The sequence below is a fragment of the Bubalus kerabau genome, chromosome 4, assembly GCF_029407905.1.
Source record: "Bubalus kerabau isolate K-KA32 ecotype Philippines breed swamp buffalo chromosome 4, PCC_UOA_SB_1v2, whole genome shotgun sequence".
Taxonomy (NCBI): domain Eukaryota; kingdom Metazoa; phylum Chordata; class Mammalia; order Artiodactyla; family Bovidae; genus Bubalus; species Bubalus kerabau.
In genome coordinates, this window is record NC_073627.1 from 40,211,789 (window position 1) to 40,228,023 (window position 16,235).

General features: G+C 40.5%; 1 protein-coding gene and 1 pseudogene across 1 annotated transcript; both read left to right on the forward strand.

The window, feature by feature from the left end:
• Positions 1 to 57: 57 nt before the first annotated feature.
• LOC129651349 (olfactory receptor 1E2-like) lies at positions 58 to 1,000 on the forward strand (annotated as a pseudogene).
• A 6,220-nt stretch (positions 1,001 to 7,220) lies between these two features.
• LOC129651350 (olfactory receptor-like protein DTMT) lies at positions 7,221 to 8,165 on the forward strand. The gene has a single exon (XM_055580093.1). It carries the CDS (start codon positions 7,221 to 7,223, stop codon positions 8,163 to 8,165), a length of 945 nt encoding a protein of 314 aa, XP_055436068.1.
• Positions 8,166 to 16,235: the final 8,070 nt, after the last annotated feature.

Consider the following 16,235-nt stretch of genomic DNA (forward strand, 5'->3'; position numbering starts at 1 on the left):
GAAATTCAGGTTTTCAAGGACACTATTATTTCTTCCTAAAGATACTGGAGACAGAGCATGACAGGAAGGAATCAAACTACTGTCTTAGAGTTCCTCCTGCTGGGACTGCCCATCAAGTCAGAGCATCAGAACCTGTTCTACGCCCTGTTCCTGGCCATGTACGTTACCACCGTCCTGGGGAACCTTCTCATCCTCGTCCTCATTTGCCTGGACCCCCACCTCCACACACCCATGTATTTGTTTCTCAGTAACCTGTCTTTCTCTGACTTCTGCTTCTCCTCTGTCACAATGCCCAAATTGCTGCAGAACATGCAAAGCCAAGACCTGTCCATCCCCTATGCTGGCTGCCTGACACAAATGTACTTCTTCCTGTTCTTTGGAGACCTGGAGGACTTCCTCCTTGTGGCCATGGCCTATGACCGCTACGTGGCCATCTGCTTCCCCCTGCACTACACCAGCATCATGAGCCCCAGGCTCTGTCTCTTCCTGGTGGTGCTGCCCTGGGTGCTGTCCACATTCTATGCCATGTTGCACACCCTGCTCATGGCCAGGCTGCATTTTTGTGAAGACAATGTGATCCCCCACTTTTTCTGTGATTTGTCTGCTCTGCTGAAGCTGTCCTGCTCTGACACTCGAGTGAATGAGCTGGTGATATTTTTCATCGGAGGGCTCATTATCATCATCCCATTCCTACTCATCATCATGTCTTATGCACAAATTGTGTCCTCCATCCTCAAGGTCCCTTCTGCCAAGGGCATCTGCAAAGCCTTCTCCACCTGTGGCTCCCACCTCACTGTGGTGTCTCTCTTCTATGGGACAATTATTGGTCTCTATTTATGCCCATCAGCTCATAATTCCACTGTTAAGGAGACTGTCATGTCTATGATGTACACTGTGGTGGCCCCCATGCTGAACCCCTTCATCTACAGCCTGAGGAACAGAGACATGAAAGGAGCTCTGAGAAGAGTCTTGCAAAAAGAAAAATGCCTTCTCTCTATGACTGTAAAGTTGAGATGATGATAAGTTGGGATTTCTACACAATTTTATTTAGTATGTATATTGATATCAATATTGGGATATTAACCCAGATTTCTGTTTTCAATGGTCTTTTTTTTTTTTTTTTTTTTTTACAATGGCTTAGTAGGATGTTGTCCATAAGAAAAGAGATACAAAAAAAAAAAAAAAAAGAAAAGAGATACAGTGGAGGTATGTAGTAGGACTTGGAAAGGGGATGTCAGTGACCTCCTAGCTGGATCTTTCTCATTTTTCTCTCTAGGTTACTCAAAGAAGCTTCATTTTTAAATTTCCAATGAATGTTTGTGCCCTCCCTCCACCTTTTTTTTCATTACTGCTTACAATGTTTGATTTACTGCTGAAATAAACACTATTATTTACTGAGCGTTTACTCATTTACTTGTTGACACACCCTCTCCCCTCTGCCCTTGATCCTCCACCTTGGACAGACCCTCCATGAATGAAGAGACTGAAACTGCAGAACCTGGGCCCACAGTAGGATACGAATATTTACTGAACCAGACAATTCCCAACGTAGTTACTTTTATCATCCTCCCATTTGAAAATACGGAGGAGACTAAAGGAAACAGCACAGCTGTGATAGCTTGTAAACTGCATTAATCTGGGATGTGCTGCCTCCTTGTCCACTGTGTGCGGCTATGGCAGCTAATTCCTGGGCCAGCGGTCTCCTCCTAAACCTGGCCTATTTGGATGTGTGAGGCTGCCATCCGGGCCATGCCATGCTCCTAGGAAGGCCACTTAGAACCCAGGTCTTCCACACTAAGGGTGGAGAGGAGAGCCTTTTCTTCAGTGTCTGTGTCCCTTTTTTAAACAATTAACTTATCATGTTTTTTGAAAAAGTAACAAAAAACATACATCATATAATACTGTGTCCTCGAGTTCAATACTATTTAAAATTCAAAATTCTCCCCTGCTTACCTCCTGTAAACTGGACTTTTAATTGTTGAATATAGATATTTACTTATCTCTTCTTGAGCAAGGGTTTGCATTATTCTGTCTCTTAACCTTCTCTCCTCTGATTTTATGTCTCCAGTGTCTTCTAGACCTGCCCTGAACCTCAAGTGAACTTTCTATCTCCTTTGCGACTTTACTGTCTCCTTTGATAGTTTAGTTCATCTTTGTTGTTGTTTAGTCATTAAGTCGTGTTTACTCTTTTTTGGCCCCGTGGACTTTAGCTCACCAGGCTCCTCTGTCATGCCGTAGGGCAACTAAGCCCGTGAGCCTCAACTACTTAGGCCTGTGCACCAGGAGCCTGGGCTCTGCAACAAGAGAGGCCACCAAACGAGAAGCCCACACCCCAAACGAGAGAGTAGCCCAGACACAGCCATGAAGACCCAGTGCAGCCAAAAAGAAGTTACTTATGGCTTAGTGGCCATAGGTAACTGCAGCAGCAGGAAGAGCTGGAAACTAGGAGGTATTCTGACACAGCTGGGGAGTATAGAGACGATGGAAGTGGCAGGTGCCAGTATGTTTTCCCACAGAGGTAAGAAGGCAGAAGTACTTCAGTGGGATTCACACTGGGTTTTCTTTTCTATCTTGACTTGAGGAAGAATTGAATATGATCAGGGAGTCTTTCTCTTGTCTCTTAACTCTAGTACCTCCTATATATCTGCATATGGTTGTGTCATGTAGGTAACTACTCCCTGTTAGTTACAGGTCATTTATGGGAAATGGTGTTTTACTGAGAGATTCTTCCACCTTGAGAATCTTTCCAAAATATGTGTCTTGGGACTTCCCTGACAGACCAGCGGTTAAGACACTGAGTTTTCACTTCAGGGAGTGCTGGATTGATCCCTGGTCAGGGAACTAAGATCTCACATGCTGCCCAGAATGGTCAGAAAACAAAAACAGAAAACCCAAAAAACCAATGTCTTTCTTGGTGCTTTACTCAAATCACTGAAACTTTCTTGTTGCACACAGAAAACAGCCGGTTGCACCCCTCAGAATTTTTAGGATACTACCAGATGGTTCCTGATGTTTTACGACTTCACAAACCATCCTCTTTTACCTCTGGAAATGTAGGCTCCAACCACAAGTGTCTACTGTGCATTCCCTAAACAGTCAGTTATTAAGCTTTCATGTATGAGCTTCTCTCCATCCTCACCTTCCCCCAAAGTATAGTCAGGTGTGATCAGTGATTGTAATCAGTCATTGCTCCACGACCCTGAGAGTATTTGTCCTAGAGAAAGTGAAAGTGTTAATTGCCTGATTCTTTGTCACCCCATGGACTGTAGCCCACCAGGTTCCTCTGTCCATGGGATTCTCCAGGCAAGAATACTGGATGTGTTGCCATTCCCTTCTCCAGGGGATCTTCCTTACCCAGGGATCGAACCTGGGTCTCCTGCATTGCAAGCCGATTTTTACCATATGAGCCACCATGGGAGGTGGTGTCCTAGAGAGGCCTTGAGTAATTACTTTGTCTTTAATGAGCTCCTCCAGGACCCAGACTCCTGTGGGATCCAGGGCCCGTTTGGCCCAAGGATGTGCAGAATGGGAGAGGTGGATAGGATTTTCCAGATGCCAGAGATGACTTTAGAGGCTGTTATCTCACATGCCTTAGTGAATAAAGGGGAGCAGGGTCTCGGGTCACAGTCCTCTCACACTGGGTAAGCTGGGCAGAGAGTAAATAAGCTGGTTGTTAGGGTTTTTCCAACCTGAGAGCCTTGATTTTTCAGGTTGTGTGGTATTCTCCAGGAGAGTTTTTCAAGTATGATAATGCTTTCCTTTTCCACCTCTCTGCTTCCCAAAACTTCACTACATTTGGGAAGTTTTTATTAAGGTTCACACCTTATAATCTATTTTTATTAATGACAACATTCTTATGTATTTCTTACCACGTGATTTATTCCCAGAACATTGTGTAATTTCAGTGTACTAACAACTCTTGAGGTAAGTATTAATGCCATACTTCTGAACCCTTGTTTTATTTTAGAATTATCTTGGAGCTTTAAGAACTGTGTATGGGTTTCCTCTCCAAGATTGTGATTATATTTATCTCAGGGGTCCAGTGATCTTTATTTTTAACAGTGTCATATAGTCTTGCTACTCATTGTGAAGCCCATGGACTGAGGAGGGGCATTACCTGGGTGCTGATTAGAATGCAGAAGCAAGCTTACTGTATCAAAATCAGTGTTTTACAAGCACTCCTAGGAGATTTTTCAGGGGTATTAAATTTACAAAGCGATACCCTAGATTTCCTTAAGTGCAATTCTGGCTGAAAACTACTGACTTAACTGGTGAAGAAGGTGAGAGGCTCATGGCACCATCAGTGACAACATCCCCAAGTCCTGTCTGTGGTTTGTGATCGCTAGTCACACTCTTAATACAGATGTGATCCCCAGTCACACAAATGAGGTCCTGCTCATTTTCCAAGGAGACAAAACTCTGAGAATCTGCGTGTCTCTTCCCAGTGTTTTGCCTCTATGTAATATCCAGGTGAAAACCTGCTGACGTAGCTGGATCAGCCAGCATCAAGGGGTGAAATCCAGCTGTTGGATTCAGTTATGTCTTTAATGAAAGAGCTTCCCACAAGTAATGAGGCTTCTCCTGTGCTTTTTTGTCCACTTTGAGGTGCGCTATGGAGTGTTAGGTTTCTCCAGAGAAACAGATCCAGTAGAAAATTTTATCTATATCTATCCATATACATGCATATGTCACTTTTATCTATATCATCTGTATCAGTGTAATAGTAGTGTGTTTGAAAGGGCTTCTCAGGTAGCTTAAGTGGTAAAGAATCTGCCTGCCATCTCAGGGGATGCAGGAGATATGGGTTCGATCCCTGGGTTGGGAAGATTCCCTTGGGAAAGGAAATGGCAACCCGCTCCAGTATTCTTGCCTGGAAAATCCCACCGGCAGAGGAGTCTGACGAGCTACAGTCCACGGGATCACAAAGACTTGGACACGAACAAGAGACTGAGCATTCATACACTGTGTCTGAGGTACAAGAATAAATACCACGGGGACAATATTGCTCCATACATTTTGTAATACAGGGTCAAATTTAGTGCTAAATAGTTGAAGGTTGTGAGTTTCTGTCCTGGGAGGGGTTAGTAAGAGTAGTGATTCTAACTTAAAAGGAGTTTTGCTGGCTTTAAAGTTGGAGGAATGCACATCGCAACCTGAAGCATGACCAGTGGATATTTATGAAACACCACCTGTATGCAGGCACTGGGCCGGGTGCTGGCTCTGTGGCAGCTGTGAAGGCAGACGTGACCCTTTCCTACGTGGAGTTTATAATCCGGTGAAGAAGGCAGCTATAGAGAAATGATCCCATTGTCATGGAGTGCCGTGGGGACAAGAAGGATGCTTGGAAACATAGCAGTGCATTCTCCAATGGTCTGGGGGAGATAGGGAGGGTTTGCAGGGCAAATGACATGAAATGTGTGTGAAGGACAAATACGGGAAGCCATGGGAAGAGGGGTAGAAGGGAGAGAACTCTAGGGAAGAGGAACAATGAGTACAAAGTGCTGGAGCAGAGTGTTGTGTTTAAGTCCAGCTTTGCTGGAGAGTGAAATGTGAGTACAGTTGTGGGGCCAGATGAAGTTTCGGAGTTAGGCAAGGGTCAGGTCATGACTCACCTTTTGAAGAGAATTTGCCTTTAAGGAATTGGCCTTTCTGTTAAGAGCAATGGGAATCCATGAAGTCTTTATGGAGAATGGTCATCCATTTTTCATCTTAGAATGCTTACTATGATGAAAGATACCGATGTAGAGGATTTCAAGTATGGAAGCAGGGAGATAAATTAAGAGGTTGTTCCAAAGATTGAGATTGACATATACACCCTACTACATATAATATATATATATATATATATATATATATATAAAATAGATAACTAATAAGAACCTAATGTATAGCACAGGGAACTATACTCAATAATCTGTAATGGCCTAAATGGGAAAAGAATCTAAAAAAGAGTGGAGATATATATATATATATATATATATATATATATATATATATCTCCAGAGACAAGGGTTTGATCCCTGGGTCAGGAAGGTCCCCAGGAGTAGGAAATGACAACCCACTGCAGTATTCTTGCTTAGGAAATTCCATGGACAGAGAAGCCTTCTGGGCTACAGTCCATGAAGTTGCCGAGTTGGACATGATTGAGCATGTGTGCGCACACGCACACGCATACACACACACACACCTGATTCACTTTGCTATACACCTGAAACTAACACAACATTGTAAATCAACTATATTCCAATAGCATTTTTTTTTTTCACAAAAAAGATTTTTCCAATAGTACAAACAAGATGTGGTGTCAGGCTGATCTAAGGTGGTGACAGTGTGGATAAGGAGTGGGTGAAGGAGAAAGAATTCCTGGATCTTGTTGACAGATGTTGGGTATTGATAACAGAAGGAGGAAATTAAAGAAGACTCTCATGATTTGTCTGGATAACCTGGAAGTCTTCTTCTGGGTTATGGAAGTTTAGAGGGGGAGGGAATTGGGAGAGGCACAAAGGGAGATCTTGTGTTTCTTTTGGAATCTGTTTAACTGAAGATGTAGAGGTACTATCCAAGTAGAGATATTACTCAAGCAATTGAGTATATTATTTTATGGTTTAGAGAGACTTCTACAACTAAAGTTTAAATGGTAATCAAGCCATTGAAGTAGATGAGTTTTTCTTGGTGCATGTGTGCTAAGTCGCTTCAATATTGTCCAAATCTGCAACCCCATGGACTGTAACCCTCCAGGCTCCACTGTCTCTGAATTTACAGGCAGGTTCTTTACCACTAGCACCACCTGGGAAACCCTTTTCTTATGGTATAATAAAATTATAAGAAAACAGTGTTTAAGAAAAAAACCCTGCAACATCAATCAAGTTGAAGATAGAGACAAAACAGAAGCCAGTAGAGTATTGAGGATGTCTGACCAGGCAAGTATGGGAAAACCCAATGTATTTTGTGTCTCAGAAGCCAAGGGATAAAAATGTTTTAGGTAAGGTGGAATATTGTTTCATGTTAAAGAGAAATGAGGAAAATAAGTCATATCCAATGATAGAGATTCTGATTATAGAGAATTGGGGTCCTGTAAAGATTGTAATTATTGCGATGAGAAAAATATAAAATAGTTTTACAAAGCACCCAAGAGCCATTTATCATAGAAATTAGTTCATTCTGAAATTCAGGTTTTCAAGGACACTATTATTTCTTCCTAAAGATACTGGAGACAGAGCATGACAGGAAGGAATCAAACTACTGTCTCAGAGTTCCTCCTGCTGGGACTGCCCATCAAGTCAGAGCATCAGAACCTGTTCTACGCCCTGTTCCTGGCCATGTACGTTACCACCGTCCTGGGGAACCTTCTCATCCTCGTCCTCATTTGCCTGGACCCCCACCTCCACACACCCATGTATTTGTTTCTCAGTAACCTGTCTGTCTCTGACCTCTGCTTCTCCTCTGTCACAATGCCCAAATTGCTGCAGAATATGCAGAGTCAAGACCTGTCCATCCCCTATGCTGGCTGCCTGACACAAATGTACTTCTTCCTGTTCTTTGGAGACCTGGAGGACTTCCTCCTTGTGGCCATGGCCTATGACCGCTACGTGGCCATCTGCTTCCCCCTGCACTACACCACCATCATGAGCCCCAGGCTCTGTCTCTTCCTGGTGGTGCTGCCCTGGGTGCTGACCACGTTCCATTCCATGTTGCACACCCTGCTCATGGCCAGGCTGCATTTTTGTGAAGACAATGTGATCCCCCACTTTTTCTGCGATTTGTCTGCTCTGCTGAAGCTGTCCTGCTCTGACACTCGAGTGAATGAGCTGGTGATATTTTTCATCGGAGGGCTCATTATCGTCATCCCATTCCTATTCATTATCATGTCTTATGCACGAATCGTGTCCTCCATCCTCAAGGTCCCTTCTGCCAAGGGCATCTGCAAAGCCTTCTCCACCTGTGGCTCTCACCTCACTGTGGTATCTCTCTTCTATGGGACAATTATTGGTCTCTACTTATGCCCATCAGCTCATAATTCCACTGTTAAGGAGACTGTCATGTCTATGATGTACACTGTGGTGACCCCCATGCTGAACCCCTTCATCTACAGCCTGAGGAACAGAGACATGAAAGGAGCTCTGAGAAGAGTCTTTTGTAGAAAGAAAATTCACTTCTCTCTTTGATGGTAAGGTTGGTATTTCTACACAATTTTATCTAGTAGATATATTAATATTGAAATATTATTTTCAGATTTTTTTGTCACCATGTAAACTTTTGTTAAAATGACATAGAACATAATCATTCAATAGGTAAAGTGTAGTTGCATAGTGAACTAGGGAAGGAGGTCTTGATGATCTTGTAGCAAGGTCTTCCTCTTTTTCTTCCCTATCAGATCAGATCAGATTAGTTGCTCAGTCGTGTCTGACTCTTTGGGACCCCATGAATCACAGCACGCCAGGCCTCCCTGTCCATCACCAACTCCAGGAGTTCACTTAGACTCACGTCCATCGAGTCAGTGATGCCATCCAGCCATCTCATCCTCTGTCGTCCCCTTCTCTTGCCCCCAATCCCTCCCAGCATCAGAGTCTTTTCCAATGAGTCAACTCTTTGCATGAGGTGGCCAAAGTACTGGAGTTTCAGCTTTAGCATCATTTCTTCCAAAGAAATCCCAGGGCTGATCTCCTTCACAATGGACTGGTTGGATCTCCTTGCAGTCCAAGGGACTCTCAAGAGTCTTCTCCAACACCACAGTTCAAAAGCATCAATTCTTTGGCACTCAGCCTTCTTCACAGTCCAACTCTCACATCCATACATAACCACAGGAAAAACCATAGCCTTGACTAGATGGACCTTCATTGGCAAAGTAATGTCTCTGCTTTTGAATATGCTATCTAGGTTGGTCATAACTTTCCTTCCAAGGAGTAAGCGTCTTTTAATTTCATGGCTGCAGTCACCATCTGCAGTGATTTTGGAGCCCCCAAAAATAAAGTCTGACACTGTTTCCACTGTTTCCCCATCTATTTCCCATGAAGTGATGGGACTGGATGCCATGATCTTTGTTTTCTGAATGTTGAGCTTAAGCCAACCTTTTCACTCTCCACTTTCACTTTTATCAAGAGGCTTTTTAGTTCCTCTTCACTTTCTGCCATAAGGGTGGTGTCATCTGCATATCTGAGGTTATTGATATTTCTCCCGGCAATCTGGATTCCAGCTTGTGTTTCTTTCAGTCCAGCGTTTCTCATGATGTACTCTGCGTATAAGTTAAATAAACAGGGTGACAATATACAGCCTTGATGAACTCCTTTTCCTATTTGGAACCAGTCTGTTGTTTCATGTCCAGTTCTAACTGTTGCTCCCTGACCTGCATACGAATTTCTCAAGAGGCAGATCAGGTGGTCTGGTATTCCTATCTCTTTCAGAATTTTCCACAGTTTATTGTGATCCACACAGTCAAAGGCTTTATGGGACCCTCTAAAAGCACTTTTTAAGATCAGTTTTTTAATGATCTTCACACTTTGCATGCTTACACTAATTTAATGCAGGAGTTTTTTTTTAAGTTATAACTTTGCTTTGATTCTGGTTTTATTTTAAAATAATTATACTCTTAGATCAGTGCCAAATAAGATCCACACTTCACAACCTCCCAGCCTCCCCTAAATGTGTCCTGTTCACTTTTCCATGCACAATTTTTACATCATTTTATAGCTTAGCTTTTTTCTCCCTCTGATTTATTTTTGTGTCTACTTTATGTTTTCCTGACCTTGTTACCAAACTCAAGTTCAGCTCCTCATTGCTCAAGAATCCAATGCTGAGAGACAAGTGTTGGATAAAAGGAAAGCTTCCTTTACTGAGGAAGTTGGCAATCCTGGGGAGAATGTGAAATCATGTCCCAAAGAACCAACTCCCACTTGCCAAGTCTTGCTCAGAGATTATATTGGGAAAAGAAGAAGGGATTACTTGCTGGGGACAGGGTTATGGGGTCCATGATCACTCATGGTCAGTTTTCTGATTTGTTGGTGATGAGGTAACCAAGAGTCAATATCATCAACCATCTGGTTCCAACCCATCTGGGGTCATCATATCTGTTAATTCCAAATTCCTAAGGCATCCCTCTTCTTCTGACCCCTCTGGTGACCATCAGTTTGTTTTCTGTGTCTACGAGTCTGTTTCTCTTTTATAAATAAGTTCATTTTTATCATTTTTTTATAGATTCTACATGTAAGTGATATTATATGATATTTGTCTTTCTCTGTCTGACTTTTTTTGCTTAGAATAATAATCTCTAGGTTAATCCATGTATTTCATTCCTTTTCATGGCCAAGTAATATTCTATTGTGTGTGTATATGTGTGTGTGTGTGTGTGTATCACATCTTCTTATCTATCCATCTGCTGATGGACATTTAGGTTGCTTCCATGTCTTGGCTATTGTAAATAGTGCTGCTGTGAGCATTGTGGAGTATGTATCTTTTAAAATTATAGTTTTCATTTTTTCTAAGTATATGCCCAGGAGTGGGACTGCAGGGTTATATGGTAACTCTATTTTTAGTTTTTTAAGGAAACTCCATACTGTTTTCCATAGTGCTTCACCAATTTACATTCCCACCAAGAGTGTAGGAGGGGCTCCTGTTTCTCCACACCCTCTCCAGCATTTATTATTTATAGACTTTTTGATGGTGGCCATTCTAACTGCAGTGAGATGATACCTTATTCTAGTTTTGATTTACATTTGAAGAGTCAATTTTGTATAGTAAAATCAATCCATTTGACAAGTTCATTTTGACAAGCTTTGAAATCTCAAATTTTAACATTGGTTTTCCTCAGATACATTCAATGCAATCAAATCAAATTCTCAATGGAATTATTTTTTGGAAACTGACAAACTTATTTTGATATAGAGAAGTTTGACATATTTCACTGCATAAACATGAAAATAGTAAGAAAAAATAAGAAAGAGAAATGACAGACCATAACATGTCTAACAGACACAAGATTAAAATTCAAAATATCCAGAGAATTCCCACAAATAACATTAGAGTAAAATGATAGCTGAACAGAAAAAAATGTATAAAGAACATTAAGAGAAAATTCATCAAGAATACATAATATGTCCAAAAGACTGTTCTATACATCTGTGTCTCTTTGTTGTCTTGCATATAGGGTTATTGTTATCATCTTTCTAAATTCCATATATATGTGTAAGTATACTGTATTGGTGTTTTTCTTTCTGGCTTACTTCACTCTGTATAATAGCCTTCAGTTTCATCCACCTCATTAGAACTGATTCAAATGTATCCTTTTTAATGGCTGAGTAATATTCCACTGTGTATATGTACCACAGCTTTCTTATCCATTCATCTGCTGATGGATATCTAGGTTGCTTCCATGTCCTGGTAAACAGTGCTGCGATGAACACTGGGGTACACATATCTCTTTCAATTCTGGTTTCCTCGGTATGTATGCCCAGCAGTGGGATTGCTGGGTCGTATGGCAGTTCTATTTCCAGTTTTTTAAGGAATCTCCACACTGTTCTCCATAGTGGGTGTACTAGTTTGCATTCCCACCAACAGTGTAAGAGGGTTCCCTTTTCTCCACACCCTCTCCAGCATTTATTGTTTCTAGACTTTTGGATAGCAGCCATTCTGACTGGCATGAAATGGTACCTCACTGTAGTTTTGATTTGCATTTCTCTGATAATGATGTTGAGCATCTTTTCATGTGTTTGTTAGCCATCTGTATGTCTTCTTTGGAGAAATGTCTGTTTAGTTCTTTGGCCCATTTTTTGATTGGGTCGTTTATTTTTCTGGAATTGAGCTGCGTGAGTTGCTTGTATATTTTTGAGATTAATCCTTTGTCAGTTGCCTCATTTGCTATTATTTTCTCCCATTCTGAAGGCTGTCTTTTCACCTTGCTTATAGTTTCCTTTGTTGTGGAGAAGCTTTTAAAGGGCGAGGGTGGGATGATTTGGGAGAATGACATTGAAACATGTATAATATCATATAAGAAATGAATCGCCAGTCCAGGTTCCATGCATGATACAGGATGCTCGGGGCTGGTGCACTGGGATGACCCAGAGGGATGATATGGGGAGGGAGGTGGGAGGGGGTTCAGGATGGGGAACACATGTACACCCGTGGTGGATTCATGTCAATGTATGGCAAAACCAATACAATATTGTAAAGTAATTAGCCTCCAATTAAAATAAATAAATTTATATTAAAAAATGAATAAACAATATGAAAAGATGCTCAAGTCAATGTTAACCAGGGAAAAGCAAATAGAAAAAACATGAAGTGGTAATTGAATGACCACATAATTGGCAATCTAAGAAAATTTGGAAAACTCAGCAGTGGTCACAGTACTGGAAAAGGTCAGTTTTCATTCCAATCCCAAAGAAAGGCAATGCCAAAAAATGCTCAAACTACCACACAATTGCACTCATCTCACATGCTAGCAAAGTAATGCTCAAAATTCTCCAAGCCAGGCTTTAACAGTATGTGAACCGTGAACTTCCAGATGTTCAAGTTGGATTTAGAAAAGGCAGAGGAACCAGATAACAAATTGCCAACATCTGCCGGATCATCGGAAAAGCAAGTGAGTTCCAGAAAAACATCTACTTCTGCTTTATTGACTATGCCAAAGTCTTTGACTGTGTGGATCACAACAAACTGTGGAAAATTCTTAGAGATGGGAATACCAGACCACCTGACCTGCCTCCTGAGAAACCTGGATGCAGGTTAAGAAGCAACAGTTAGAACTGGACATGGAACAACAGACTGGTTCCAAATTGGGAAAGGAGTACATCAAGACTATATATTGTCACCATGCTTACTTAACTTATATGTACAGTACATCATGAGAAATGCTGGGCTGGATGAAGCACAAACTGTAATTAAGATTGCTGGGAGAAATACCAATAACCTCAGATATGCAGATGATACCACACTTATGGCAGAAAGTGAAGAAAAACTAAAGAGCCTTTTGATGAAAGTGAAAGAGGAGAGTAAAAAAGTTGGCTTAAAACTCAACCTTCAGAAAACTAAGATCATGGCATCTGGTCCCATCACTTCATGGCAAATGGATAGGGAAACAGTGGAAACAGTGTCAGACTTTATTTTGGGGGGCTCCAAAATCACTGCAGATGGTTACTGCAGCCATGAAATTAAAAGATCCTTGCTCCTTGGAAGAAAAGCTGTAATCAACCTAGACAGCATATTAAAAAGCAGAGACATTACTTTGCTAACAAATGTCCATCTAGTCAAAGCTATGGTTTTTCTGGTAGTCATATATGGATGTGAGAGCTGGACTATAAAGAAAGCTGAGCACTGAAAAATTGATGCTTTCGAACTGTGGTATTGGAGAAGACTCTTGAGAGTCCCTTGGACAGCAAGGAGATCCAACCAGTCCATCCTAAAAGAAATCAGTTCTGAATATTCATTGGAAGGATTGATGATGAAGCTGAAACTCCAATACTTTGGCCACCTGATGTGAATAACTGACTCATTTGAAAAGACCCTGATGCTGGGAAAGATTGAAGGCAGGAGGAGAAAGGGGTGACAGAGGATGAAATGGTTGGATGGCATCACTGACTCAATGGACATGAGTGTGAGTAAACTCCAGGAGTTGGTGATGGACAGGGAAGTCTGGCGTGCTGCAGTCCATGGGGTCGCAAAGAGTCGGATACGACTGAGCCACTGAACTGAACTGAACTGATAATTGACAAATTTATAAATGATTGACCTTCTATGATAAGAACAAGGATACGGAAATAAGAGCACACACACATGTATATTTCAATTTTCTTGATGTATAGTTTACATACAAGACAATTACCCATGTAAAATGTACAGCTCAATGAACTTTGATAATTATAAGCATTCATATAGCCTCTATCCCAATCCAAAGCTGTAATAATTCCACCACTTCAAAATTTGCTGTGACCCTTTGAAATCAAAATCCCATCCCTGACCACCAATCTGATTCCTATTTATTTGATCTCTATGGTTATAGATTAGGCTTGCCTGATTTTGAAGTCCATACAAATGGAATCATTTATATGTACTCTTTTGTATCTGGTATATTTAGCACTACACAATGTTTTATAGATTTAGCTATATAATTCTATGCCTCAGTAGTTTCTTTTTATTATGGAATAGTATTCCATTGTATAAATATGGCACAGTTTGTTCATTCATTCACCTTTTGATGGACATTTTCATTGTACCCAGTTTTTTAATTGTTGAAGGACACTGTCCCTTTCCCCACTGAATTACCAGGTCACCTGTGTATGAAGTCAATTGACTTCGTATGGGTGAATCTATTTCTGGACTCTCTTCTCTTCTGTTGATCTATGTACCTTTTACTTATCTGTCTTTACTCACATATTCACATCATTTTACTCTTACCTCATTTTTCCATAATGTATTCTCCTATCTACAGCATCTCTTCTAACCTGATTCCAAATGGAACTTTTTATCTTTTTTATTATAGCAATGCATTTTGGTCTGTTTAATGTCATTCGCCTTAAATTCAACTTTGCTATTAAAAGATACGGAGAAGGCAATGGCACCCCACTCCAGTACTCTTGCCTGGAAAATCCCATGGATGGAGGAGCCTGGTAGGCTGCAGTCCAGGGGTCGGGAAGAGTCGGACACGACTGAGCGACTTCACTTTGACTTTTCACTTTCATGCATTGGAGAAGGAAATGGCAATCCACTCCAGTGTTCTTACCTGGAGAATCCCAGGGACAGGGGAGCCTGGTGGGCTGCCATCTATGGGGTTGCACAGAGTCGGACACGACTGAAGCGACTTAGCAGCAGCAGTAGCATTAAAAGATAAAGCATGTTGTTTGCATTTATTATCATAACATACTTTTCTTATTTTATTGGCAGTAAAGTTAAACAGAATTCTTCCCATAATGCTATTTTAATATTATGGCTTTTAAATTTTTGAGCTGTTTATTTTAATTAATTCCTTGATTGGTTGGGTTACATACTCTAGTCATTTTAAAAGTTAAAAAAAGGTACATGAATGCTATTTTATTGGATTTTTATGTATTTCAGGTTTTCCTTTTGTATGTATGCTTATATCTGAAGGGTAAATTAGTTAGGTGTAGAATTTTGTAGACATTTGTTTTCCCATTTTTCAAAATTTCTCTGGAGAAATCTGAGGTAAGGCTGACTACTCCTTTTCCCTCCACCTCTCATATGACCATTTTCTCCCCCATTGAAGCTCATGGGATTATTTCTCTAAACTTAAATTTCATCAGATTGTTTTTGTATTAGATGACTTTTGCTACAATTTTTTTTCATAACACAACAAGTCCCTTTTGTTTGTAAGTCTGCCTCTTTCTTCAAGAGAGTCTTTTACCATTACATCTCAGAACATTATTGTTCCCTTTCCCCCCCTCTACTTTAGTAAGATCAATCTTTTTTTTTTTTTTTGGTAGCAACAGAATTGAAACACATACAATGTAGGCAAAAATGGTGACTTTTATTTTCTACAAATTAAGAAAAAAACAATTCGCAATATTGTGGTCTATAAATATTATCATTACAGAAGCAGGATATATTGTTGAACTCATGGATTTAAAAAATGAAACACAATGTCATTTGTTTATATTTATATCACATGCCAATCTCTCTTCCTTTCCTCCCTTTTTTGATTATTCTCTATTTCTTTCTTCTTTCCTTTCTCATTTTTTATATATTATAGTGCTTGAAATAATTTTCAAACATCAGGACATTTAACCACAGAATTCAGCATTCAGGAGCTCCTAGAAACAAGAACAGTCTCATATATGACTGTAATGCTATTATCATGTCTTAGAAATTTAACATTAATACATATATTTAATATACAATCTGTATACAAATTCTGGCAATGGTAAAGGCTTGTTCTTTGAGATTTGTTAGCATAATTAATTGTATTAATTATATACCATTTTTTGTTTTAGTCCCAAAGTCATGTCCAACTCTTTTGTAACCCCATAGAAGGACTCCCAGGCTCCTTTGTCCATGGAATTTCCCAGGCAAGAATACTGCAAAGGGTTTCCATTCCCTTCTCCAGAGCATCTTCCCAACCCAGGGATCAAATCCATGTCTCCTGCCCTGCAGGCAGACACTTTACCACTGAGCCAATGGGAAAGCCCACTTATATACCATAACATCCATTCATTTAAAGTATAAAATTAAATATTTTTATATATTCAGAGTTGTGCAACCATCACCACAATTTTAGAACATTTTTATTACCT

Coding starts and splice junctions, on each gene's coding strand:
- LOC129651350 (XM_055580093.1), top strand. CDS start 7,221: ATGACAGGAAGGAATCAAACTACTGTCTCAGAGTTCCTCCTGCTGGGA.